Here is a 26186-nt window from a genome sequence, read left to right as displayed (position 1 = left end):
ATTTTTTTTCTTCTCGAGAAATATCACGAGTATTGCCTGACCTTAACGCTGCCGTGTCCTGCAGCCTGAAAGGGCGATGACCCAACTCGTTGGATAGCATATCCTTGGAGTCTTGGACCTAGTACACTGTGCGTAAATAAATAAAATAGATAAGGAATATATGTATCTCGGCGCCTTACTACACTTTTTCCTTTCATTCTTACTCGAGTAAATCGATAACCAAATGCAGAACTGAAGAGGATACAAACTTAGAATATAGCTGAGCTAGTTGGTAGGTATAATTGTTAAGAAGACATGACGTGGAAACAAGGACGTAAGAGAAAAATCAAGAGAGTGAACAGCTGTCTCTCATGTAGACCACTACTCGCACTTAATTGATAGGTATAGCCTCTTGCGTGGGAACGCACATATAAATATTTGTGTCTACCTTCGTTTCCGCCGCTGCGTCATTTTTCAATTGTTAGCGGCATTTCTGGTGTCTCTGAGAATACAAAAAAAAAAAAAACAAGCGCGTTATTCTCTTGGTGTTTCTTGTCTTCTGGTGCACTTCATGCCACCAGAACGGTGATTCACGTGACATCATCAGAGCACATACTCTTGGCAGGTCCATATACGAGAAATAACTGTTGTGAGTTAGTTCTCTCCCACGGTGCTTTGCCATGCAGCCACCCACGAGTTCTTGCTTGTCTCGTATGACTATCGTGCACGATTAAGTGATTTTTCTCAATTTTTCTGCGTTTGCGGCCGTGCATGCAGTGATAACAGACTGTTGCCGACAAGCGCGAAATCATGATAGGCTCAACGCTTAGTGCTTACATTGTACGCGTGCTTTATGAAGAAATAAGTGGCGAGGAGATGTCCCCTGTAAGAAGGGTATTGAAGGCGAGAACGAAAACAATGGAAAATGCGCCGGATTATATGATTCTTCCAACGGACGCACTCTTTACAGCGGAGACAATGCAGCTTTTCAGGAAAAAGGCGAGCCTGCTTCGACGGTTTTTTTTGTATATTTTTTATTGCGTTAGCAATTGTATGGACACTCAGGACAGGTTTTCACCGTCGCCGTCATGTTCCGTAGAAACTCGAAATCGATAACATCAATTCGCGCATTGTATGTCCCACCGGCGAGGCTAAACATGGCTAAAGGAGAGATGAAACAAGCTGGCCATCTCCGTCACACGGAATAACATCAACCCGCGCGTGAGGCCTGCCGTCGATTGCTCCTCAAGCAGAAAGAAACGCCCCGCCCGTCATTTGCTGGGAGAAGGAGCAGGAAAGGATGTCTGGGGAGAGGGACTGCGTAACTCTAGCAGGAACTGCGAATGTTGACTATAAGGGCGCGGTCGAGAGCGCTGGCACGCGCGCTGTTTCGGCAGACATCCCCCAGCGAACAGCTCGTATACCTCCAACACGCTGTGAGCGCTGTGAGTGCTGTGATCTCACTGCTTCGCGCTCGGACCACTGATACAACAAACTGACTGAAGACAGCTTTTCTCTCGGAGCGGCCGTATTGCCATACACCAGCGTTTTGTAGAGTTAAGTGAGATCGGAGCGAAAAGAGTTAGCTGCTAGCACTCGTTCATGTAACATTACGGCGTGTACTTATCGCATTCACTGCTTCGCCCTCCCCCTCTCCACTCCGGGCCGCCGCCGGTCCGATGAACCCGCCGCCGGTGATATTGGATCCGGCGCACATGTCTAGTAGGCAGCAGCGATGCCTCCGGCGTCTTGACGTGGCACGAGCGGCCGATGGCCGCGTCTTCTTCTGTGGCTCTAGACGCTTGGCGCTCGTGCTCTCCTTCCCTCGCTGAATAATACCACGGCGACACCAATGCTATGGACTGCAGAGAGGCAGACGCAGACGACCCTGCGACTTTGGGGAAGTCAAATACCTCGGATGCCGGCAGTTCCACGCAGCAGGAGCTGCATGAAACTGCCGCTCCCGCTGCGACTGGAAGACAGTGCTGATTCTATGCCAGAGGAAGGCAGAGGCTCGACAACGCAAGTAAAAGATATACATCACCTCCCGCTGAAGTGAACCATCTCCCCGCTGCTTCGCATGCACACATGGTTCCGCTTAGTGGGAGATGGTGTAATTTTTTTTATTGTCTTATGATGTCCTGCCCCGCCACGGTGGTATAGTGGTTATGGCGCTGGACTACGGACCCAAAAGTCGCGGGATCGAATACCGGCCGCGCCGGCTGCGTTTTCGACGGAGGCGAAAGTATTTGAGGCCCCTTGACCGCTTTGGCGATAATACGTGCAGAGCACTTTAGGGGCCGGGGATCCGTATGCTGTCCTAGCTTGGCGTAACGCAGACAAAACCATGTGTGCTGGCACGCGCTAGCGCGTTCGGGCCAGTGTAAGGGGCTGCGTAAGACGCTGTGGCCTCTCCCCCTTACACTCTCTCAGCAATCACGCGATGGCGTCGGGGAACGAGATTCTTCAGACGCACGATGAACCCGAGTGGCGTGCGTCGACAAGAGTTCGGGACGAGTAACAGCAACAGCAACTACAGTGAATTCATGGTGGGTTCCACTTGAAAGGACGCGTCACCATCGGGCAAGGTGCCCGTGATGAACAGAACTTGAAGTTCGACCCATGCGCTGCTTCGCATCCCCACATGCTTCCCATCAGTGGGAGATGGTGTAATTTTAGATGCGAAGCATCCTATGGCGGAGTTCAATCCGGTGTGCGGCGTGACCACCCTTACTGAGCAAGCGCAAACCCTCTCCGCACACCTCCTCTTCTCTCCCTCTCTCCCTCTCTACACCCCCCTCTCCACTCCCACTCCTCGTCTCCAATCGCCCTCTCGCGCGCCTCATTCTCTCCTGCGACGAGTAGGCAGCAGCGACGCCTCCGGCGTCTTGACGTGGCACGAGCGGCCGATGGCCGCCTCTGCTTCTGTGGCTCTAGACGCGAGGCGCTAGAGCCACTGCAGTCCATGCCACGACGACACCAAAGGCATGGACTGCAGCGAGGCAGTTGCACATGATCTTGCGACATTCGAATACCTCGGACGCCGGCAGTACCACGCAGCGGGAGCTGGATGGATACTGGAAAACAGTGCTGATTATACGCCAGAGGAAGGCAGAGGCTCGAGAACGCAAGAAAAACAATTGCACCATCTCCCGCTCAAGCTAACCTCTGCTTCGCATCCACACATGGATCCCTTTAGCTGGAGATGGCGGTATTGTTTTTATCGAGAGGCCGGTAATAGTGTCTGAGCTTTAAAAACGTTCCAGCATGGGTTTCGAAGGGAAGGTAAAGTATTCGATAAAAAAACTCACAGGTGAGTGTAATGCACTGACCTAAGTCGACTGGAAGGCTCCTAAAGCCACCCTCAGAAAGCTTTCTCCCCCTAAGATGGTTTTGCATTGCCTCCAGGTCACAGGCACCTCACCTGGTTTTGAACTGCCTCCGTGATCGGCCGACTGTTGACCTGGCCAAGCTACGATGTGATATTGTCACGTGGTCGCGACGTCGACCAACACAGCAGTCGGCGTTTGTAGGATGAAACTGTTTATTTGGCCGAACTTGTGGCCGGAAAATGAGAACTAGAACTACAGCAATGCACGCTGTACAATGATAGCGGCGAACAGGGCGTCGTCCGTCGATCAACTGACAAGCGATCAAGCGCGTCGGCTTTTATACAGGCGCTATCGAACTTTCCAGCAATATCGCTGGTGGCGGCGTTATCTCTAGACAAAACTGGAACATTCGCGTGCGGGGCACAATCTTAACAAACCGATCTACTACAATCGCGACGCTTCTAGAACACTACTTCGCGGACAGCGTCGAGCGTTGATAACCGTCCCTGCCGGTCAAACCCGAATACATCAAAACAAGACAAGAAGTGGGCGTGGCATTGCCCCCCTCTGAAAAAGCATCGTCCCGATGCTTATGAAAGAACATAGAAGAGAAAAAAAAACAAAACAAAACAAGTGCATACACAATAAATTACAATAACGAAGGAAAAAAATAGAGTCCCCAGGCTCGCTAACGCGCAAAAAACGGTCTTAAGGCGCACGACATGGACGACTTCAGGTCGCGCACGGCGCCGCTGAGAGTTCGTAATGCCGTCAGGGGCAACCTCATAGTCGAGTGCGCCGAGGCGTCGAAGTACTCTGTACGATCCGAAGTATCGTCGAAGAAGCTTCTCACTAAGTCCTCGTCGGCGTATTGGCGTCCATACCCATACACGATCACCGGGTTGGTATTCCATGTGGCGTCGTCGAAGGTTGTAGCGGCGGCTGTCAGTCGTCTGCTGGTTCTTTATCCGTAGGCGGGCGAGCTGTCGTGCTTCTTCGGCGCGCTGTAGGTAGGTGGTCACGTCGATGTTTTCCTCGTCGGTCACGTTTGGTAGCATGGCGTCGAGCGTCGTTGCCGGGCTCCGTCCGTAGACCAACTTGTATGGCGTCATCTGCGTCGTTTCCTGTACGGCCGTGTTGTACGCGAAGGTCACGTACGGAAGGATGGCGTCCCACGTCTTGTGTTCGACGTCGACGTACATGGCCAGCATGTCGGCGATGGTCTTATTTAGACGCTCGGTGAGGCCGTTGGTCTGTGGGTGGTACGCGGTGGTGCAGCGATGGCTTGTGTGGCTGTATTCCAAGATCGCCTGAGTTAGGTCAGCCGTGAACGCCGTACCTCTGTCGGTGATGAGAACCTCTGGGGCGCCGTGTCGAAGGACGATGCTCTCAAGGAAGAACTTGGCTACCTCAGCGGCACTGCCTTTGGGCAGGGCTTTTGTTTCGGCGTAGCGGGTGAGGTAGTCGGTAGCCACGACGATCCATTTATTTTCGCAAGTCGACGTTGGGAACGGCCCCAGGAGGTCCATCCCGATCTGCTAGAATGGTCGCCGAGGATGCTCGATAGGCTGAAGGAAGCCTGCTGGTCTTGTGGGCGGTGTCTTCCGTTGCTGACAGTCTCGGCACATCCTTACGTAGCGAGTGACGTCGGCGGCAAGGCGCGGCCAGTAGTACTTTTCGTGTACTCGTGCGAGCGTTCGGGAAAGTCCGAGGTGTCCGGCCGTCGGGTCGTCGTGCAGGGCATGCAAAATTTCTGGTCGCAGTCCCGAAGGTACAACTATAAGGTAGCTGGCTCGGGCCGGAGAGAAGTTCTTCTTTACGAGGACGTTGTTTTTCAAAGAAAATGATGCCAATCCTCGCCTGAATACTTTTGTGACAACGATGGTCCTGCCCTCTAGGTATTCCACTAGACCCTTCAGTTCAGGGTCGGCTCGCTGTCGTTCGGCGAAGTCATCGGTACTTATGGCTCCCAAGAAGCTGTCATCATCCTGGTCGTCGGACGTTGGTGGGTCGACGGGGGCACGAGACAAGCAGTCGGCGTCGGAGTGTTTCCTTCCCGACTTGTACACGACAGTAATTTCAAATTCTTAAAGTCTCAGGCTCCACCGTGCGAGGCGACCTGAAGGGTCCTTCAAGTTAGCTAGCCAACACAAGGCGTGATGGTCGCTCACAACTTTGAAGGGCCTGCCGTAGAGACAGGGGCGAAACTTTGACGTAGGCCAGATGATGGCGAGGCACTGCTTTTCTGTTGTGGAATAGTTGACCTCTGCTTTAGACAGCGACCGGCTAGCATAACTGATAACCCTTTCCAGTCCGCCCGCCCGCTGCACAAGGACGGCGCCGAGTCCTATGCTGCTTGCATCGGTGTGAATCTCCGTATCGGCGTATTCGTCGAAATGCGCAAGTATCGGAGGTGTCTGCAGGCGTCGTTTCAGTTCATGAAATGCTTCGACTTGTGCTGTTTGCCACCTGAATTCGACGTCGGTCTTCGTGAGCTGCGTTAGTGGCTCGGCGATCCGTGAAAAGTCTTTGACAAAGCGTCTGTAATAGGCGCACAAGCCGAGAAATCGGCGCACGGCCTTCTTGTCGGTGCGTGGCGGGAAAGCGGCGATGGCAGCTGTTTTCTGCGGGTCTGGGAGCACTCCAGTCTTGCTGATCACGTGACCCAGAAACAAGAGCTCCTCGTACGCGAAGCGGCACTTTTCTGGCTTCAGGGTGAGCCCGGAGTTCTTGATTGCTTGAAGTACGGATTGAAGTCGCTGGAGGTGTTCGTCGAAGTTCGAGGAATACACAACGACGTCGTTCAAGTAAACAAGGCAAGTCTGCCACTTCAAGCCAGCTAATACAGTATCCATGACTCGTTGGAAAGTCGCAGGTGCCGAGCAAAGACCGAAGGGCATGACCTTGAACTCGAACAGGCCGTCCGGCGTTATAAAGGCGGTCTTTTCTCGGTCTCTCTCGTCGACTACAATTTGCCAGTAGCCGGTCTTGAGGTCCATCGACGAAAAGTAATTCGCGTTGTGGAGTCGATCCAGGGTGTCGTCTATCCGTAGGAGAGGGTATACGTCCTTCTTTGTGATTTTGTTCAGGCGACGATAATCGACGCAGAAACGTAGGGTCCCATCCTTCTTCTTCACTAACACCACGGGAGACGCCCACGGGCTGTTGGACGGCTGGATGATGTCGTCGCGCAGCATTTCATCGACTTGTTTCTTAACGGCCTCCCGTTCCCGCGTCGAAACCCGGTAGGGACTCTGACGGAGTGGTCGAGCATTTTCTTCTGTTATGATGCGGTGCTTAGCAAGGGGCGTTTGTCGGACCCGCGACGACGACGAGAAACAGTCCCTGTATTCCTGCAGAAGGCGTCGAAGCTGTTGCTGTTGGCGAGCGGGAAGACTTGGGTTTAAATCGAAGGGTGGCTCAGGGATCGTCGTCATAGCTTCGTCAGAATCTGAAAAGGCAAACGCATCGCTGACGGCCAAGATTTCTTCGATGTATGCAATCGTCGTACCCCTGCTCAGGTGTCTGTATTCCTGGCTGAAATTCGTTAGCATCACGCTTCCTTTCCCTTCATACAGCCGAGCAATGCCCCTTGCGACGCAAATGTCACGGTCTAGCAGCAAACCCTGATCGCTCTCGATGACACCTTCGATGCATTCAGCCGTTTCGGTGCCGACGGGAATTATGATGCTGGATCTAGGAGGAATGGTGACTTGATCCTCGAGCACGTTCAGGGCATGCTGACATGGGTTCGTATCCGGTGGTGTCGCTTTCTCCGACGATAGGGTTATCGACTTGGTTCTTAAGTCGATAACGGCGCCGTGGTCACTTAGGAAGTCCATTCCAAGTATCACATCCCTGGAGCAGTTTTGTAGGATTACAAAGCTCGCAGGATAAGTCCGGTTGTTGATAGTGACTCTCGCCGTGCAGACACCAATCGGCGTTATTAGATGGCCTCCAGCGGTACGGATCTCGGGGCCTTCCCAAGCAGTCCTAACTTTCTTCAACTTTGCTGCGAACGGCCCACTTATGACGGAATAGTCGGCTCCAGTATCGACGAGAGCGGTGACGTTGTGGCCGTCGATCAGAACGTCGAGGTCGCTAGTCCGCCGTCTTGCGTTGCGATTACGTCGCGGCGTCGGGTCACGGCTACGTCGGTTTGCACCGCTGCTTCCGCGTTGCGTCGTCAGGTCTGCTTCCGGTCGCAAAGTTTCGTCTTCGGGACGTCGACGTCGTTCGGCGTGCGGCGGGGACTCGGAACTTCGTCGCGGTGTCGTCGTCGACGGCGGAGGATCTTCAGCATTTCGTCGTTCAGCAACCGCACCTCCATCGGTTGCTGACCTTAGTTTTCCGGATACAGGATAGGCGACCGGCCCCGGTTTGGGCCAGTGTACTGCAGGCGGTGCGGTGACATGTAGCGGCCGGGCGACGGTGAGCGGGAAGGTCGTCGTTCTTGCCACTGTGTGCCTGTGAGGTAGTCGTCGATGTCGCGAGGCCGTTCGCCTGGCTAAGGGCGCGGCGCGTTGACGGGGAATCCGCGTAGCCCCATCTGACGGTACTGGCAGCGGCGGTACGTGTGGCCGGCCTCCCCGCAGTGGTAGCAGAGCGGGCGGTTGTCAGGGGCACGCCAGACATCGGTCTTCCTCGGGGTGTAGCGCTGGCCGACAGGTGGGCGGTAGGGCGTCGGTGGCGGCGGCGGCGTCTGGCCGACAGGTGGACGGTAGGGCGTCGCTGGCGGCGTCTGGCGGACGGTACTGCGGTGGTGTGTCGTCTTGGCGTGGGCGTGGAGGAGGAGCATGACGGCGGGCTGCAGCAGCATAGCTCATAGCTTGCGGCTGCGGCTCTGCTAGCTGAGGCGCACCGAGTGAATGCTGGATCTCCTGGCGCACGACGTCGGCGATGGAATCCACTTGAGGTTGCGACGAAGGTAGAATTTTTCGCAGCTCCTCTTGCACGATTGCTCGCATCGTCTCACGTAGGTCGGCGGATCCTAGTGCTTGAACGTCGGCGTAGCTTGTGGTCGAGAAGCTGCGGTTGTATTGCCGTGTTCGCATCTCAAGCGTTTTCTCGATTGTTGTTGCTTCGGAGACAAATTCTTCGACGGTATTTGGCGGATTCCTCATAAGTCCAGCGAAGAGCTGTTCCTTTACTCCTCGCATGAGGAAGCGGACTTTCTTGTCCTCGGGCATGGCAGGGTCAGCGTGGCGAAATAGCCGGGTCATTTCCTCTGCAAAGATGGCCACGCTTTCATTTGGAAGTTGGACCCGTGTCTCCAGCAAGGCTGCGGCCCTTTCCTTTCGGACGACGCTTGTGAACGTCTCCAGGAAAGCGCTGCGAAAGGCGTCCCAGGTTCGAAGAGTGGACTCCCTATTCTCGAACCAGGTCCTTGCTGCATCTTCCAGGTAAAAGTGAACGTGGCGCAGCTTGTCCTCGGAGTCCCAGTTGTTGAACGCTGAGACCCTTTCGAAGGTCTCGAGCCAGGTTTCCGGGTCTTCGAATGACTGCCCGCGGAAAGTGGGCGGCTCCTTGGGCTGCCGGAGAAGTATCGGCGCAGGCTGCACGAGGTCGGTCGTCGTCGCTGCGGTCGGTGTTGGGACTTGGGGCTGCCTGGTGTTTTCGGGAAGGAGCCCGTACTCTGGCTGCAGTCCCTTCTGCCTGCGACTTGTTCGACGATCCGGGTTTTCTTTGCCGTCGTCCTCCTCGCGGCTTGGGCTTGGGTCAGCGCTTCGCGGGGGCGTCCGGATCATGGGAGAAGCAGCACCTCCACCAGATGTCACGTGGTCGCGACGTCGACGAACACAGCAGTCGGCCTTTGTAGGATGAAACTGTTTATTTGGCCGAACTTGTGGCCGGAAAATGAGAACTAGAACTACAGCAATGCACGCTGTACAATGATAGCGGCGAACAGGGCGTCCTCCGTCGATCAACTGACAAGCGATCAAGCGCGTCGGCTTTTATACAGGCGCTATCGAACTTTCCAGCAATATCGCTGGTGGCGGCGTTATCTCTAGACAAAACTGGAACATTCGCGTGCGGAGCACAATCTTAACAAACCGATCTACTACAATCGCGACGCTTCTAGAACACTACTTCGCGGACAGCGTCGAGCGTTGATAACCGTCCCTGCCGGTCAAACCCGAATACATCAAAACAAGACAAGAAGTGGGCGTGGCAATATGATGAAGTTATCATGTGACGTCACGTCACGTGACATCACTATGACGTCAGCCTGGTCTCATGATGACTTCATATGGTGAGTTCATCACGTGATGATGCTTTTTTAACACGAAAGTGTTTTATGCCGGGGTACACCAGCACTTTCATGACGTATTTCCGTCACATGTACGTCAGCAAAACGAACGCCATCAGATGGCAAAGAAAAAACTATAATAAAAAGTTCCGTCACAGGAATCGAACCCATGACCTTTCGGTCGGCGACGATGGCTGGTGGGCGTTTAGCCCACTGAACTGCCGCCAAACACATAACGCAGGCTACATGAACGCGCTTTTTATCTTTCACACTTTCCTCTTCGAGCGCCCTTGGCTGAATGGATGGATGTTATGAGCGTCCCCTTTTAACGCGGCGGTGACATCTTTGCCACCAGGCTGGAAAAAAACAACAAAAAAAAAACCACTCCTTTGCTACGACCGTCCCATTCGGCGCGTTTCCGATACAAGTTTAATTTCGTCAACGCTTCAACACACCGTGAGGTGGCGGTTTGAGCCCAAGCCTCGCTCATAGCATCCATCCATATAGAAAAATAGCTCTCCGACGCTCGCCTGGCTGTCGCACCGCATTCCCCGCTCGCGCTGTGAGAAGTTGTGGCCAGGCCAGAGGGAAGACACGACGCACCTAGTGTTTTCTTCGCATTTCACGACGCTTTCAAGGAGTGCATACTGAGTATCAGTGTTTATTATGTGCTTGTTGATGCCATCTTTGCGCGGGATTCATCATATGCGGTGTCCACGCATATGTTAAGAACTTCAGCTGTCGCAAGAGTTAAATGATGATCATGGGCGTTAGTGGTCGGTACAGATATGTGCCACTTGGCGTCAACGTGAGTGCGTCCATATAAAGCGGTGCTATATCTGCCAAACAACAGTAGACATTGTACGATCTCTCATATACCAATGCACTATAAACAATCAGCTACTTCGATGACGACACGTTTCGCATTCGTGTTATTCCGATTCCCATGTCAGAGGGATCAGCCCTATTTTTTGCACTACTCGTGTTGATGCCGCCGACGCCGGACGCCGGTCAAGTTTCGCGTTTTCGCGCTAGTGCGTTACGGGCCAAAGCACAACAGGTTTATGAGGCACGTCCTATTAGGGTACTCCAGGCGAGTTTCGACTCCTGGGGTAGTAGAATGGAAGACTGGGCTGGTTGCAATATTTTCACAGTTGATGCGGCACTCAAAGACGAAGACGTAGAACCAGAAAGCGAAGCAGTGCTCGTCCTGCGCTTTCTGATTCTAAGTCTTCGTCTATGATCGCTGCAACTGCCACGCACCTGGTGTTCTTTTAACGGTGCCTAAATCTCAGCACACGAACGTAGCCGTAGAAAAGAAATTTACTGCCGGTTGCTTAGAATTAAAGGCGCACGATTTAGAATACCATGTGTTCTACTATGGCAGCGTGGTTAACAGCTGCCCTTAGTTACGGCGAAAGGTGACAGAAGAGAGGGGCACCGTCTCCGCTGCCAATGGAGCCAGCTCTGCGAGGATTCTGTGGTAAGCCTCATTCGTTGTGTTTGCAGGAGTGGCACAAGTTTTTCTCTAACGTGTGTATAAAATAGGAGTCTAACCTTCAAAATACACTGTTCTGGGAAACCATCAGAGGACATCAGTAAAACGAAGACTGAACTATATTATACGAATTCGAATATGAGGTGTTAAAATCTCTTCCCAGCTTAATGATGACATCTGAAAGTTTGTGAATTGCCCTCCAAATGTGACGGATGACACGCTAACGATGGACCTTTTTCTCGACAATGGTACGGGAGAACAGCTGCGCAAAAACTAATAGAGACACTGTGAGAGTTTAAGCGAGACTACATGCTGCAGCAATGAAACACAAACAAGTTTAAGGTTACCATAAATATGAGATATTGCGCGAAACCTCAATTGGAATAATGGTTTCAGTGAAATAAGTCCACGAATGGAGTTTTGTGAGGTAAATTAAAGGCGTTATTTCGCTCAGAACTTAGTAAAGAAATTTCAAGTACATACGCCGAAAACTCTCGCCTGCGATCTGTCTAGATAACACATCAAGATTTGCTGCTTGTCAGCAGTTCCTTCATGGTTGCATGCTTCTACATTAAATGTAACTACGAGAAACACAGAAGGGCGGTCGCAACTGTGAAAAGTTAAGTGAGCATCGAACGACGAAGAATAGCCGAATAGTGTGCTCATCGTTGCCGCTAGCATCTATTATCACGGGCTTGTACATATCCCGTGCGCATTCAATGGAATATCAATGTCGGGTGATTTTTGCACGGCGTCGTGCCTCTACTCGCGTGCGTTTGTCAGCGACTTGCTGTACTTGCGCCGGTACAGGGACAGCTAGTCTTTTATGGAGAGAGAACATGGCGCTATGATCGCCGCTTCAACACGTGCACATAGTGTACGCCTTCAGGAAGCGATGGAAATTAGCCTAGTAGGTAATACACTCGGTTTGTGAGCACGGGATCGTGAAGGATGGAAACTCAACACGACCAAGGTTTTCCCCTCATTAATACAGTTCGGTTTGTATGTGTATTAGCGTATTTAGCAGGGCTGGTTTATTGCATGCTAAGTACCTAAATATTAAACCATCCCTGTCGGCATGTGGGTACATTAGTCTCGAAGCACTGTATTAGGCAGGTTCAGCACTGTGTGCGCTGCGTGCGTTAAGCTCGTTCACACCAAAAAACTTTGTAACGCTAGCACGCGCCGGATGCGAGCGCTGCTTGCGCAGCCCCCCTAGCGGATTCCGTGCAAACCAGAACTATGTTAGGCGAGGGCGGTACGAGACTCGGCCCTAACGTGCTTCGCCCCTAAAACGCGTTTTTGGAGGCACACTATGCCCCGTGACAGTGGCCCAATCTGATTTTTTTACATGCTTCGCCGCATAACGTTGTTCTATTGCGGCGGTGCTGACTTATGTTTCCCTTCTTCATAATTTTTGTTGCAGTTTTGTGCGACATATGCACGTGAGCATACATTTTCTAGGTTTGCATATGTGAAGAGCAGAGGCAGAAAGAGGCTGAATGTGGCTTCAGACCACAAAACTTATTGACAAGCTGTTGAGATCGAGACGGCGTGGCACTTTATTTTGACCACAGAGAAACAAAAAGGCACCGGTTCACGCTGCATGTGACCCCCCCCCCCCCCCATCCTGTTCTCTGACTGGGATGGATCCCTCATCACTTCCACCGGCCCAAAAGGGGTCCCCAAAAGATCCATTGCTGAGAACCACTCATTTTAATGACGAGAACAAACATGTTGACATAACATATCACGTTCGTTTAATTATAATAATGGAGCTGCGGCTACCTGTGTTTATGCATATTAAAGAAAAAGATAGTTGATCCCTCTGTCTAGGAATCGTTATAGCACGAAAGTGAAACGTGTCGTCACAGAAGTAGTTCATAGCTTTAGTGTATAGGTATATCAGACCTTGTATAATCTCTATTGTTGTTTGGCAGATGTATCACCGCCTGATGTGGACGCACTCACAGTGACGCCTCTTGGCACATCGCCGTACCGACGACTAACACCCATGATCATGATTTAACCCATGCGGTAGCTGAAGTCCTTAACATATACGTGGACACCGCATATGGTGAATCCCGCGCAAATATGGCATCAACAAGCACACAATAAACACTGATACTCGTTATGCACTCCTCCAAAGCGTCGTGAAACGCGAAGAGAAACGCTACGCGCGTTGTGTCTTCCCTCTGGCCTGGCAGTTAATTCTCACAGAGCGAGCGAGGAACGTAGTGCGACAGCCAGGCGAGCATCGCATAGCTAGTTTTCAATACGGATGAATGCTATGAGCGAAGCTTGGTTTAAGCCACCACCTCACGGTGTGTTAAACGAAAAACGAAATTACACTTCTACTGGAAACGCGCCGGTCGCAGCAACGACGCGTTTTTTTTCGAGCCTGGTGGCACACATGCCACCACCCCGTTATAATTGGGGCGCTCATAGCATCCATCCATCCATCCATGCAAGAGCACTGCGAGAGGAGAGTGCGAAAGATAAAAGGCGCGCTAATGTATAGCCTCCGTTATGTGTTTGGCGGTAGCTGAGTGGGCTAAACGGCCGCCAGCCATCGCAGCTGACCTTGTGGTCATGGGTTCGACTCCTGTCGACGGGACTTTTTCTTAGTTTTTTTCTTCATTTCATGACGCTAATTTTGCTGACGTATTTCCCCTGACGGAAATACTTCATGAAAATCTCTGTGGACCCCGGCATAAAACACTTTCATGTTAATATTGGTTTTTATCTACATCTAGTGCTAAACGACCTGCTGACGGGTTGTGGTAGTTTTTCACCGGCGCAACAAAACTCGCCACGCTCCAAGATACACTTGTCGGTGGTCGGATTGAACACGAACACTAACAATAACTGTTGCGGTTTTACGTCCCAAAACCACAATATTATTTAGGGGGACGCTGTAGTTCTGGGCTCAGGAAACTTTTACCATCTGGTGTTGTTTAACGTGCACCTAAATCTAAGTACACGGGCCTCATGCATTCCGCCTCCCTCGAAATGCCGCCGCCACGACCGTGAGTCGATCCTGCTACTTTCTGGTTAGCAGTCGAGCACCATAACCACTATAGATCATCGCGGCGGTTGAACACGAGCTCTAAGTTGTGCACGAAAGCCTGTGCAGTTATCAATTCTGAGATCTTCGACTTAGCTGTCTACGTTAAATGTTACGAAACAAATACCTTTTATTTCGCAAACACCGTACAGACAGAGAGAAGCCACGGTGTCGACAAAACAAGCGTCGCTGCATCGACTACGGTCTTCCAAGTGAAACAACACCCACGCAGCGGCTGCGGCGTCATACAAAATACGCCGTTGGATACGACGTGGTCTTGCCTTATTGTCCATTGACAGCTGACGCAATACGTGATCGCTCGATGCATTTACGACTTCTTGAGTTCCGCATGATGTGATCACCTGCTCGAGTGCCTCTTGCGATGCGCACTTCTGCTCTGGCGACTCTCCCGGTATTGTGCGCCACTTCGTCCACGTGTGCCTTATGAGCTCGAACAGCCTAGGCAAAAGAAGTTCACACCAGATTGCGTCTTGTTCTATCGAATGTACTATCGAATCTGCAAAAAGCGTACAGCAGCTGTCAGACTATAAGAGCGAAGCAAAACGAATGAGCTGAGGTGCAATACTATAATCGTTCGTGCGCTTCACAAGTGCACAATGGATGCAAAGAGAAGGTGATCACGACTCTTCGCAATAGAGAATACAAGCTTTCGCATAGACACACAGCTCATCCGAGCATTTCACTGTGCACGAAGGCCGCAGGCGCGAAATAGACCAGTTCCCCAGAGTGATTTGTGGTCGTACTACTTCGTTCTTCAGCCAACGTATCTGCTTGCGTTATTTCAAGAAGAAAACCATCACCTCCACTCAAGGAATATTTCGACAGCAACTGGTGTAACCTTCTCCTTCACCGTCTACGGACAATTAACTGGTGACGTGTTTTCCGTCTAAACTCCTTCTTTTATCAAGAGACACAACGCATCCATGCATTCGGTAGTGGGTATTGATTTGTTCGTGTGACTAAGACAACAATATTTTGATATCGCTGCGTAGTTATACGAGAAGGCCACCTGAAACTATCATTAAACGCAATCGTTCAATAAAAAATATTCGGCAGTGTGTTGCACATATCTTCACACTAGAAACCAAAAGCCAGCAGCACACTTGGTAGTTCATAAAAAAATGATACATTAAGTTGAGCTCTACATTCGGGAGCAGATTTCCTGCCAACATCACATCATTCCAGGCGCTTCGCACGCTGTCCGGTTTCCGCTTCACGAACCTACTCTGCTGTAGCGTGCTTCCCAGGGATACTGCCCATTCGGCTTGGCGCCAGACAGTGCCTTTTCATTTCAGTTTTCTCCGCCGCTGACTACCGCCCGCGACTGGCCACCCGTTTTACTTCATGGAAGCCTCTCTCCTCCAGTCACGTGCGACGCATACCCATGTACCCCGGCCGTGGCATGATGCGAATATGTGCGACACGTGATTTGGGGAGAGGCGTTAATCTCGTACATGAGACGTCATGTTGCTACTGTCATGATTTCTCACTTGCGTTCCTCATACAGTCATACCAACGTATGCCTTGTTTTGGAACATTCCGTGTTAAAGAAACGACCATGGGCGCTCACAGATATAGGTGGCTAGATAGGGAGATAACTAGATAGATATGGCTAATCTACTACTGAAAAAAACACTGTTGTACTCTGCCAATGAAACGATTTCGAGCACGCTGTTCCCTACTACGTGAAGCCGGTTAGTTGTCCATGATACAACCAACGATATCGCAGATTACGTGCAGCTGGAACTGATAGCTCGAGGATTTCCGGGCAAAGCAATCTCGTTTCAGCAACAGAAGGGACATACTCTACCCCTCTAAATCTTGTTTTGAGACGAGCAGTATAAACTTTGTATATACATCATTTTAAAAAAACATGATGCCACGTTACTAAATGAGCACCGCGTTATATTTTCAGATTTTGAATTTAATATTTCAGTGTGCTTCTACCCAAAATTATGACACTGAAACATTCGCATAAGGAACTTTCGCCTCGTCCAAAACACTGTGAACTGCCTTTGAAATGAGATGAAAGACGCGCTAATGGAGGGTATTATTCACGACTGACGGCAAAAAAAAAAATGAAAACGAAAGATATCGCGGGAATGGGAAAAGTACCTCGTTTATTTTCTCTTTGGTGCCGAATCCACTCAATCCCTCCGTAGATTTGTGTTCCGCAGTCACGCGCAACAGCAATCACGCTCGGTCCATCCCTCTCACCTCAGCTGTTTTTCGCGGCCACCGACGCCAGGGTTGCCATTTGGCGTATTTAAAAGCGAGCCAGATCTGAAGCTAAAAGTAGCCAAAATAGCCATGCCATTTAATTTTATCGCCGAATTTGTAGCCAAACCAAGCAGAAACAATATGGGTAGAACTTTCACTCTTGAACATAATGAATATGCCACGCCAGACAACCTGAGGACCAAAGGGAAACACAACAGACAAGCGCGAACTGTCAACTATTGAACAATAAATAATGCCATTGTAAATAAGCAAAACTATAGAAATAAGAGCACTAGTTTTCCCCACTTGCTTCGCCTTTGCCTTCAAATTATAATAAATTCGTCTGCTATATAACTAATGCGCCTGCATATAGTTTACTTACAGAAGACGGAGTTCTTGGCAGATACAGAGCAAATATGGAAGAATTCAACCCACAATTGTCTGTAAGAAAAGGAACATTCGAGGAGCTTTTTTTTTGAAGGCGCTGACCGAATTTTCTGTGTAGAGTTTAATAATACCAGTGGGCTGTGAACAGCCTAGCTTCATTTTGTTGCGCATAGCTGTCTGTCAAGTTCACATAACACACGCTGCACATCACAATTAGGAACTTGCGAGTAGCATCAGCTAGCATAGACGGCGGACAACGTGAGCAGCATGGTGACCACGTGTTTGCCAAGATGCACACAGATTTGCTTATTCTGAATTTGCAGGCTAGACGCGCCTCGCGTCGGGGTGCCTCGATGTACACCAGCCTGTCGGTGGCGGGAGGACACGTGCGCGAATCGCCCGACATCACGGGAAAGGCTGAAGCAGTGTATTTTATCTGCAAATGATGAGAAAAAAACGGCTGCTTAATGCGCCATAACATCAGTTCAAAAGTCGCCAAAACGTAGCCATGCAACCAACTTGAATATTTGGCCGACAGACAACATGATAAAGTAGCCAATTTGGCGCAAAGTAGCCACCAATGGGAAACCTAGCCGACGTGCACATTGTGTGGTGCCTTGCATAGAGATCGGATTTGTGGCTTCAAAAAACACGGAATTGTAATAATGTAATGTAAACGGTACGGTAGTACATACAGCACAAAGGAACCTTAATTAATTGAGAGCAATTCTCATTGCGCTAATGGTGGATAAATATTCTAGTTGTGTAGCCTATGACCACACTAGAGGGGACACGCGGCACGTTGGTCAAGTGCTCCCTCCAGTTGGGCCACGTTTTACGCGCAGAAAGTTCAACGCATTCAAACTTGCTAAAGTTAAAGTTACCGCGGCTTCTGAGCAGTAAAGTTTGGGCCCTCACCAGATCGACAGATTTATTAACTTTTAATTTTAATAAAGCCAGTAAACCTTTGGGCACAACACGCTGCATTACTTTATTGAAAATTAGTTCAACTACCTGCACGTTGTTCCCTACCTTTCGAAAACGTTGATTTTTTTCCCATCTGGTTCGAAACGACCTGCTCATACGTAGCGGCTGTTCCTGACCGGTGCTTCAAAAGGAATCGTGCTCGCAAATTGCTGTTTAGGGAAGGCAAAACACAAACTCTGTGTCACACACACTTCCTACGTCCATAGGAGTAACTACCGGGGGGCAAGGGGGTGCAAGCCCCCCTACTGAGAAAATTTAGAGGGGCGGAGCCACCCCCCTTTCGACAGTGGTCACTGTCGGCTGCCCACTGGGAAACCAACAACTCAGGCGAAGTCTTTCTTCAACACACCAATAGCGTAATTATGTAATGAAATTTGTCCTACGCTTCTGCAGTGAAGATTGACGTCCGTGTCTCATCACCACGCACTGTGAAGCTGCCTGCGGTGCAGGCTGCTTATGCGACGCTTTCATGCGTTGCGCTCCGTCGTTGCAGAGAAGGCTACCGCTGAGCACGAGCTCTGTACTTTTATTTTTCGGTGGCTGAGTTGAAATATGAGTCATCGACGACGCAAATACAGGTGGGAACCAGTAAACATTTGATAAACCGATCAAACCTCTTCCAGTTCCGCTCAGTTAATTTTCTTTCATCGAAAAGGAATAGCATCCAAGCATCTGTAAACAATGACTGTTTTAGCTGGGCCGAACCGGAAAAGCTAAAAAGTGTTTCCACTTAAGTGTCCGTATAACCTGTTTGTTGCGTTACTTACATCATATCGTAGCTTGCAGCGATGGCGACGGCTTGGAACAAGGGGACGACTAAGGCAGTGTACTCGAGCACGTTGGGAAGCCCACCTTTCAAGCATGGCCCGCAACATGATCTATCGAACCAGGGAGATGGTCAGGGACGACGGTTTTCCGGACTATGGAGACTGAACTGACAGCCGGGCTAGTTGCCATTGATTCATCTTGAATTTACTTGTACAGCGTTAAATACAACTCGGATGGCAACGAAGCACACACGTGCAGTGCTGATTATTTCTCTCTCCCCCTCTCTCTCAGCAAGTATGCGTTCACAAAGTTATATACGCGCACAAAGATCTCAACATCGTTCTACTACAATCGAAAATATTTGTTATGATCATATGAATGCATCTCGCCTGCAGCTATAATTAACCACTGCCAATGTGATCGGCGGTCAGCTTTCTTGTATTACGCTCAGGGTAAGACACTGGCCGGCTATTCCAAAAAACGTTTCGGCAATATTCAGCATCGTAATGCGCTGTTTAGTGTATACACGTCATTTTAAACCCGCTATATCTAAGAGATTTCTGACGTCGCGTAAAAAGTAGCCGATTTTATGGCATAATAAACTTTTAGAAGAACGCGCCGAAGAATCAATGGCCAACACTATGCCGTATTCGAAATAGCTTATTCTCTTTTTTTTACGTAGTCACGTTTAGATGGTCACTGCACGATGGATCGTTTTCGTGTCATTCGTTGCATCGCGTTACGAACAGTTGCCCTCTGCATGACCCAGAAAATTTCAACCGATCATAAGGAGCTAACAACGTACCAATTGGGAAGGAAACATTGCGGGGTAGCTTAACGTTATAATCGCCCGCATTTTTTTAGATGCGAAGCACCTAATGGCGGAGTTCAATCTGGTGGTGGTGTGCAGCGTGACCACCCTTACTGCGCATGCGCAAACCGTCTCCACACACCTTTTCTCCGCTCCCCCTCTCCACTTAACGCCTGCCGAGATCGCGGAGGAGCGCGTGGTACAGCGGGAGGCTCGACGCGCCGAAGGGCAACGTAAACTTCGCCAAGCGGACCCCGAGCTCTGTACTACATAACCCCAGCGCAAAAGGCAACGTCGGCGAGAAACCGCTATAGATGAAACACGGGCTCGACATGCCGAAATGCAACGGCAGCGTCTGCAACAAACCCCGCCGTACGCAACGCCGACGTCGAAGCCAAGCGTCAGCGTCGAGCCAGCTCGTCAGCTGCGGACAGACGGCGCGAGTCCAACGCCCATGCAGAACGCCTCGCTAGAAAATTTCAGCGCCCGGGCTTCGACGGTGCCGACGCCCGGTTCCAGCGCGAATTCCACGACCGGACCGTCGGTCACAGCTGCAACGTGTGCGACCCAATTTGGTTCGATAACAATCTGACCGAGTTCGGTAGCATGCACAACGAACGCCAACGGAACGCGATCGTGCAAGTGCCTTCGCATCGCCTCATGGTCCCCTTTAGCAGGAGATGGTGTAATTTTTAGAGACACCATCGCAAAAATCTTGGTCTGTCTGTCTTTCTTTTTGTCTGTCTCACCCGATTCAGCCACCCGGCCAAATTTTAACCACTTGCGGAACGCCCAGCCATCTTGAACTGGTAGCGCCGTTCATACTTGTGAACATTGTCGATCAAAAAGCAAATGTTATGCATATCTGATGCGCAACACCAATACATAAGTACTTGGTGGTGTGTACATTTTTCTAGAAAATACATAGATACATAGTTCTAAAGACTCTAGTGTTTCATAGGCTGCACTGAAAATGCTAGTTTTTTTAGGGGCGAAGCTCCTTATAGCGGCACCCGTTCGTCCCTCGTAGCGTAGTATGTAACCAGTCTTACGCTTTGACCTGCAAGGTGGTGCCGGTGGGAGATTTTTCCTGTGCGTTGTTGAACAATAAAAAAATTCGCAGCGTTAGCTAAAAGCCGACTTCTTCTGTCTCTCATTCCCAACCATTCTTTACCTCCAAGGTAGTGCCTGGTGAGATTTCTCCTGTGCGTGATTAAAGAATAAAAATTTTGTTCAAAACGCCGTTGATTGATGAAATAAACCAACAAAAGACGCCAGATGTTTTGTAAAAGCAAAACGAAAGAACGCCAGATGTTTCTAAAGCAAAACGAAAAGACGCCAGCTGCTTAACGAAAGACGCCAGATGTTTTCTAAGCAATGGTTTTCTAAACAATGAAAGTTCACAGCGTACATGTAAAATTAAAGTGCGCTGCAAGTCGTCATAGCTCAACGAACCTTTAGTATAAACGCGCCCGATCTCACGTCGGTGATGATGTACTGGGCAGAATTCACGGAAGATTCACGGTTTACCGATGAACCTCCGCAGCTTCGCCCACTCATCATCATTCACTCCGTGGATATGCTGTGATTTTAGGGGCGAAGCTCCTTAAGGCGGCACCCGTTCGTCCCTCGTCGTGCTCGTAGTAGTGAGTAACAAGTCTTACCCTTTGACCTCCAAGGTGGTGCCGGTGGGAGATTTCTCCTGTGCGTTGTTGAACAATAAAAAATTCGCAGCGTGCGCGTTAACTAAAAGCCGAATGCTTCTGTCTCTGTAGAAGTGTAAGTGTTAGCTAAAAGCCGACTTCTTCTGTCTCTCATTCCCATTAGCAGCCATTGTTTACCTCCAAGGTAGTGCCTGGTGAGATTTCTCCTGTGCGTGATTAAACAATAAAAATTTTGTTCAAAACGCCGTTGATTGATGAAATAAACCAACGAAAGACGCCAGATGTTTTGTAAAAACAAAACGAAAGAACGCCAGATGTTTCTAAAGCAAAACGAAAAAGACGCCAGCTGCTTAACGAAAGACGCAAGGTGTTTTCTAAAGCAATGGTTTTCTAAACAATGAAAATTCACAGCGTACATGTAAAATTAAAGTGAGCTGCAAGTCGTCATAACTCATCGAACCTTTAGTATAAACGCGCCCGATCTCACGTCGGTGATGATGTACTGGGCAGAATTCACGGAAGATTCACGGTTTACCGATGAACCTCCGCAGCTTCGCCCACTCATCATCATTCACTCCGTGGATATGCTGTGTTTTTTTTTTTTGGCTGCGCTGTATATGCGACGCTATGAGCCAGATGCGGCGATTCAACGTAGAGAAGAACTCATGTAGTACGGCCAGCAGAAGACTATCGTGTTTCCACGAAAATTGCAGCGAAGGACGCAGATACGCGGCCAAGTTTTTAAAGACGATAGTCTTTCTTGGGATACTTAAACGGAGAAATTTTGTTTAGAAAAAGTTTATTTCATCGTAGGACGTTACGAACATTTAGAAACAGTGTCCGTACAACAAGAACAATAACATACACAAATGACGAAACACAATACACATAAAACGTTTTAACAGAAATGTCGAAGTTCGCAGGGTGTCCCTAATGCATGCTACTAAGAACTAGCACGCGCACACTTATCACAATATATACAATGTACATGACTATGTATATACACAGTACACATGACTTCCTGAACATGCCAGCAAATATGTACAGCATTATGTACAGCATGTTTTATGGTACATGTCATTTACATAATTTACAGTTTGAGCATGAAATGTGTATATACAAGAACATGTATGGCTACGGGGATCTGCATACACAGAAATAATAAATACAAACAGATTTTATGCAATATTATTCACTCTGTGATAACCTGGCTACAAGAACCAGGTCAGATGAAAAGCTAGTCGCACACGTCCATTTGGTCTGTCTGTCTTTCTGTTTGTCGGCACGTCACTCGATTCAGCCACTCGGCCAAAGTTGGACCACTTGCCCAAGGGCCAGCCATCTTGAACTGGTACGGCTGTTCATACTTGTGAACGTTGTCGATCAAAAAGTAAATATCACGCATACCTGAGACGCAAAATCACTAGGTAAGTATTAGGTGGTGTGTTCCTTTAATAAAAATGCATACATACGTAATTCTAAAGATCCTAGTTTCTTAAGCTGCGCTGAAAATGCGACTGCGCTGAAACTTGCCTTCCTCCGTGCCCTCTGCGCGAGCTCATTGTTGTGTTTCGGTTTCGGTTCTATATTGCACCGTACGAATGCCACGGGGCCCCGCTCTGGCATTCCTGATTTACGCAGGCGACGTGTAAATAAAAGAGTGTGTGGAGAGTACTCGTTGAGTGCGGACGTTTCTTCTGCTTCAGCGCATCGCGCCAGACCGCGTGTTCAGGCTGGCTGGCGTCCCCGCCGGCTGCGTTGGTCACCGCCGGTCTTCGCCTGGTGCTGCGCCGGGACTACCAGCCCGCAACACAGCACTCGTGTTTCCCGACATATTCCCAGATGGCGTCCTTATCTCACGCAGCGCCTCTTCTATCGTCTTTAGACGACATTTGCAGCGAAGCACGCAGATACGCGGCCAATTTTTTCAAAGAAAATTTGAGGTTACGCAGTTTGCATTAGCGTAATTACTTCGGTATATAAAATTACTTGAGTATAAAACAATGTACTGCGCCTCTCATACAACAAATTCTTAATTTTTAAAGAAACCTTGCGGATAACAAGTGAACAGTAATAGTGATATCAAAGTAATATTACCAACGCGCCATAAACACTATATCAAGTGGGAGCAAACAAGGCAAAATCTAATGTATGCCAACTTAGCCCAAGTAGTACGAAATATTGACACAACGTATCCGCCACATTGAGAAAGTTGCTTCAACATTGTGGCCACATTGCGTGCTTCTACTATGTGCAAGAAAGTGTAGAGATAGTGCGAAAAACGAAAGGTGCAGTCATTGCTACCTACGTTAAACAATCCGATTATAAGTGAGCAGCTCTCTCTCTCAAAGGTATATAGATATGCATACACACACACAGACACAAAGACACACACACACACACATATATATCTATATATATGCACACATATATATATCGTAATGACGATAAGCGCCAATGTAACTTGGGCCTGATGCTCGGCTAGCGGGAAGAAGGACGAAGGTCAGAGGCAGAACAGCCGGCCCAGGAACGGGCGTTGTATATATATATATATATATATAGACACGGTCGACGTCGTGGCGGAGGCTTGCCCCCCCCTCCCCCCCTCGCGAACAATTTTATACGCCACTGCCTACGTCTTTCTTGTTTCTGTGAGCTATGAGTGCGGTGTCTTTGTTGTGACGATATATACACCACTTATCTCGGAAGCAGGATAAAGACACCGATGAACCGCGCAGGTGCAAGAGGTTGCGCTAGGTGAGGGAAAATGACGTCCGCGTAATATCAATGCTTTCATAAAAAATGCGCCATTCCATAAAATGCGGTCTTGCCTAATTATCGCCATACTGCTGACACAGTACGCGACCGCACGACGATTTATTGTGCCCATACTAATAAGGTGGACGCTTTGTTTAGGGCGGCTGCACTTTTGAGGCATCACTGCAGCTCCAGAAAATCTTTTGTGTTTAGAAAAAGTTTATTTCATCGTAGGACGTTACGAATATTTAGAAAATCTTTTGAAATAGGGGAAGCACCGCAATCCCACTGCGATTGGAGCCAGTGTTACGAGGTTTGCCAGATAATGCGCTATCGTTTCACCACGATGAGTGGCTCAAGTTTTGCTACTAGTTGTTTTAAAACTGGCGGCCTAAATGTCCTGTATTCATCGTTTTACAAGATGACAGGACAACCTCTAGAATTATAGGCATTGAACTGTATAATAGGAGTTTGAATGACACGCCTGAAAGCTTGTATTAGCATAATGATGACCCTTAGAAGGTATCGCAGAATGACGGATAATGGCTTAGTAGGTGTTTCCGAACTTCACAAAAATTGTGATTTATGGCACAGTGGGTACCTTGCTAGCGTACGTGTATTAGTAGCCCCAAGAGAGCTTACAGCGGTGCTTTAAAAACGCCGCTCTTCCAGCTTTCGCTGTGACTGTGCTGCGGTTTCAGCGCAGGCCTGGCGTTTTGCCACGAGCCCGGTGTGCCAGCCCCTGGTTAATGCCACTGATTCACAACGAAAGTGCCGCATGAAGGATGCAGAACGGATTGCGCGCTTGGAGACTCGGTTCATTTTACTTGCTCAATACGTAAAAGCGTAAGCAAATCATGATTGGGAGCCCTGGCCAAGCCTCCACGACTTGTCGCGGACTGAAGCGGTGATCATGCACATCGACTACGCATGTAACAAGCATGAACAAGCATGTTCCAGCTTTCGCTGTGACTGTGCAGCGGTTTCAGCGCAGGCCTGGGTGTTTTTTCTGCTAGCAGTGTTGCGTGTGCTGCCTCTAATCGGACAAGACGGCTCTGAGAGACTGCTGTGATCCCTTCTCGAGACAATGGTGGGCTCTTGCGCAGCATTTCGCTGCACGAATCGCATGAAGCAAACACCAGGCATAACTTTCCGCGTGTAAAGTATACGCGTGCTTCTCTCGCTCGCTTTCCCTCATATATATTTGCGATTACAAATGTATTCGCTTGTACAAATATTTCGCTTTTACGTCCGGGCACCGAAGAAACATTGTGAAACATTTTTGTACGTTTCAGTTTTCCCAAAGACGTCGGTTTCCGCAGTGCATGGGAGCGCGCTGTGAGGCGAGAAGGTTGGACGCCGAAGAAGAATGACGTCTTATGTTCACAGCACTTTGAAGAAGACTGCTTCGATAGGACAGGGCAAACAACGCGACTACGAGCTGGTAGCATCCCTACCGTGTTTGCAGCGTTTCCGGCGCACCTACGAAAACCAGTGAGTACGCTTCGTACAAGTGAGCGCTTAGTTTCTCGAAAGTAGCAAATGTAGCACCAGCCCCGCATTTCTGTGATTTTCAGTTTCTCACTGTTGCATGCGCACTGCGCTCCAAAAACCAAAATTTCTGACGCATTTGCAATATGCCTCTCCTTACGTAGGAAAAAAGAAAACGAGCTCCTCCGAAAAATCGGGAAACGCCTTCGCCTGAAGCGCCCGTCACTGATGAAGCTGCCGAAGTCTCCACCCTGCAAACTTCGACCACGAAGGAGTGGTACCGGCAGAAAGTGCATGAATCGGCGAACGAGGTACAACAGCTGAAGAAGAAGATCAAGACATTGCAACAGAACAAACGAAGACTTTCAAAACGCATTGATGCTTCTAAGGATTTGATTGACCAACTGAAGGAGCAGAACCTTTTATCGGAGAAAGGGTCGGAAGTTTTCCAAGCATCATTTTCTCCGGATATTCAGCAGCTTCTCAAATGAGTCAACAAAAAAACGAACAAAGACCCCCCAGAATTAAGAGCATTTGCGCTGACGCTGCACTATTATTCTCCAAGGGCTTATGGTTATGTGAGAGCGAAGTTCAACAACGCTCTGCCAAACCAGCGCACTCTTCGCGAATGGTACAAAGGGGTGAATGGTGATCCTGGCTTCACCTCTGAATCATTTGAGTTTATCAAGAACATAGTACAAGCAAGAGATGAGCCACTGATTGCTGCCATAATGGTTGACGACATGTCTAATAAAAAACATGTTCAACTTGTGGGCAATAAGGTTTTCGGATATGTTGACCTTGGCATGGATATGCCAGATGACAGCCTTCCAGAAGCAACGAATGCTTGTGTTTTTATGCTGGTGGCACTGAATATGAGGCTGAAGGTGCCCCTTCGGTATTTTTTCGTTGATTCTCTCTCTGGTTCCGAAAGAGCGCAGCTGACAAAAGAGT

General features: G+C 49.4%; 1 protein-coding gene across 1 annotated transcript in view; it reads left to right on the top strand.

Moving 5' to 3' along the window:
* Positions 1-25723, top strand: part of LOC125760262 (THAP domain-containing protein 2-like) — a 44297-nt gene extending 18574 nt beyond the window's left edge. Inside the window, exons 3-5 of the mRNA XM_049420121.1 lie at positions 17078-17181; positions 25037-25235; positions 25397-25723. Coding sequence (XP_049276078.1) covers positions 17078-17181; positions 25037-25235; positions 25397-25723 — 630 coding nt within the window. The remainder of the gene's footprint in view (positions 1-17077; positions 17182-25036; positions 25236-25396) is intronic.
* The last annotated feature ends 463 nt before the right edge of the window (positions 25724-26186 follow it).

Source organism: Rhipicephalus sanguineus, chromosome 10 (genome assembly GCF_013339695.2).
Source record: "Rhipicephalus sanguineus isolate Rsan-2018 chromosome 10, BIME_Rsan_1.4, whole genome shotgun sequence".
In the NCBI taxonomy this organism is placed as follows: Eukaryota; Metazoa; Arthropoda; class Arachnida; order Ixodida; family Ixodidae; genus Rhipicephalus; species Rhipicephalus sanguineus.
This window is presented reverse-complemented; position numbering and strand designations above follow the sequence as displayed.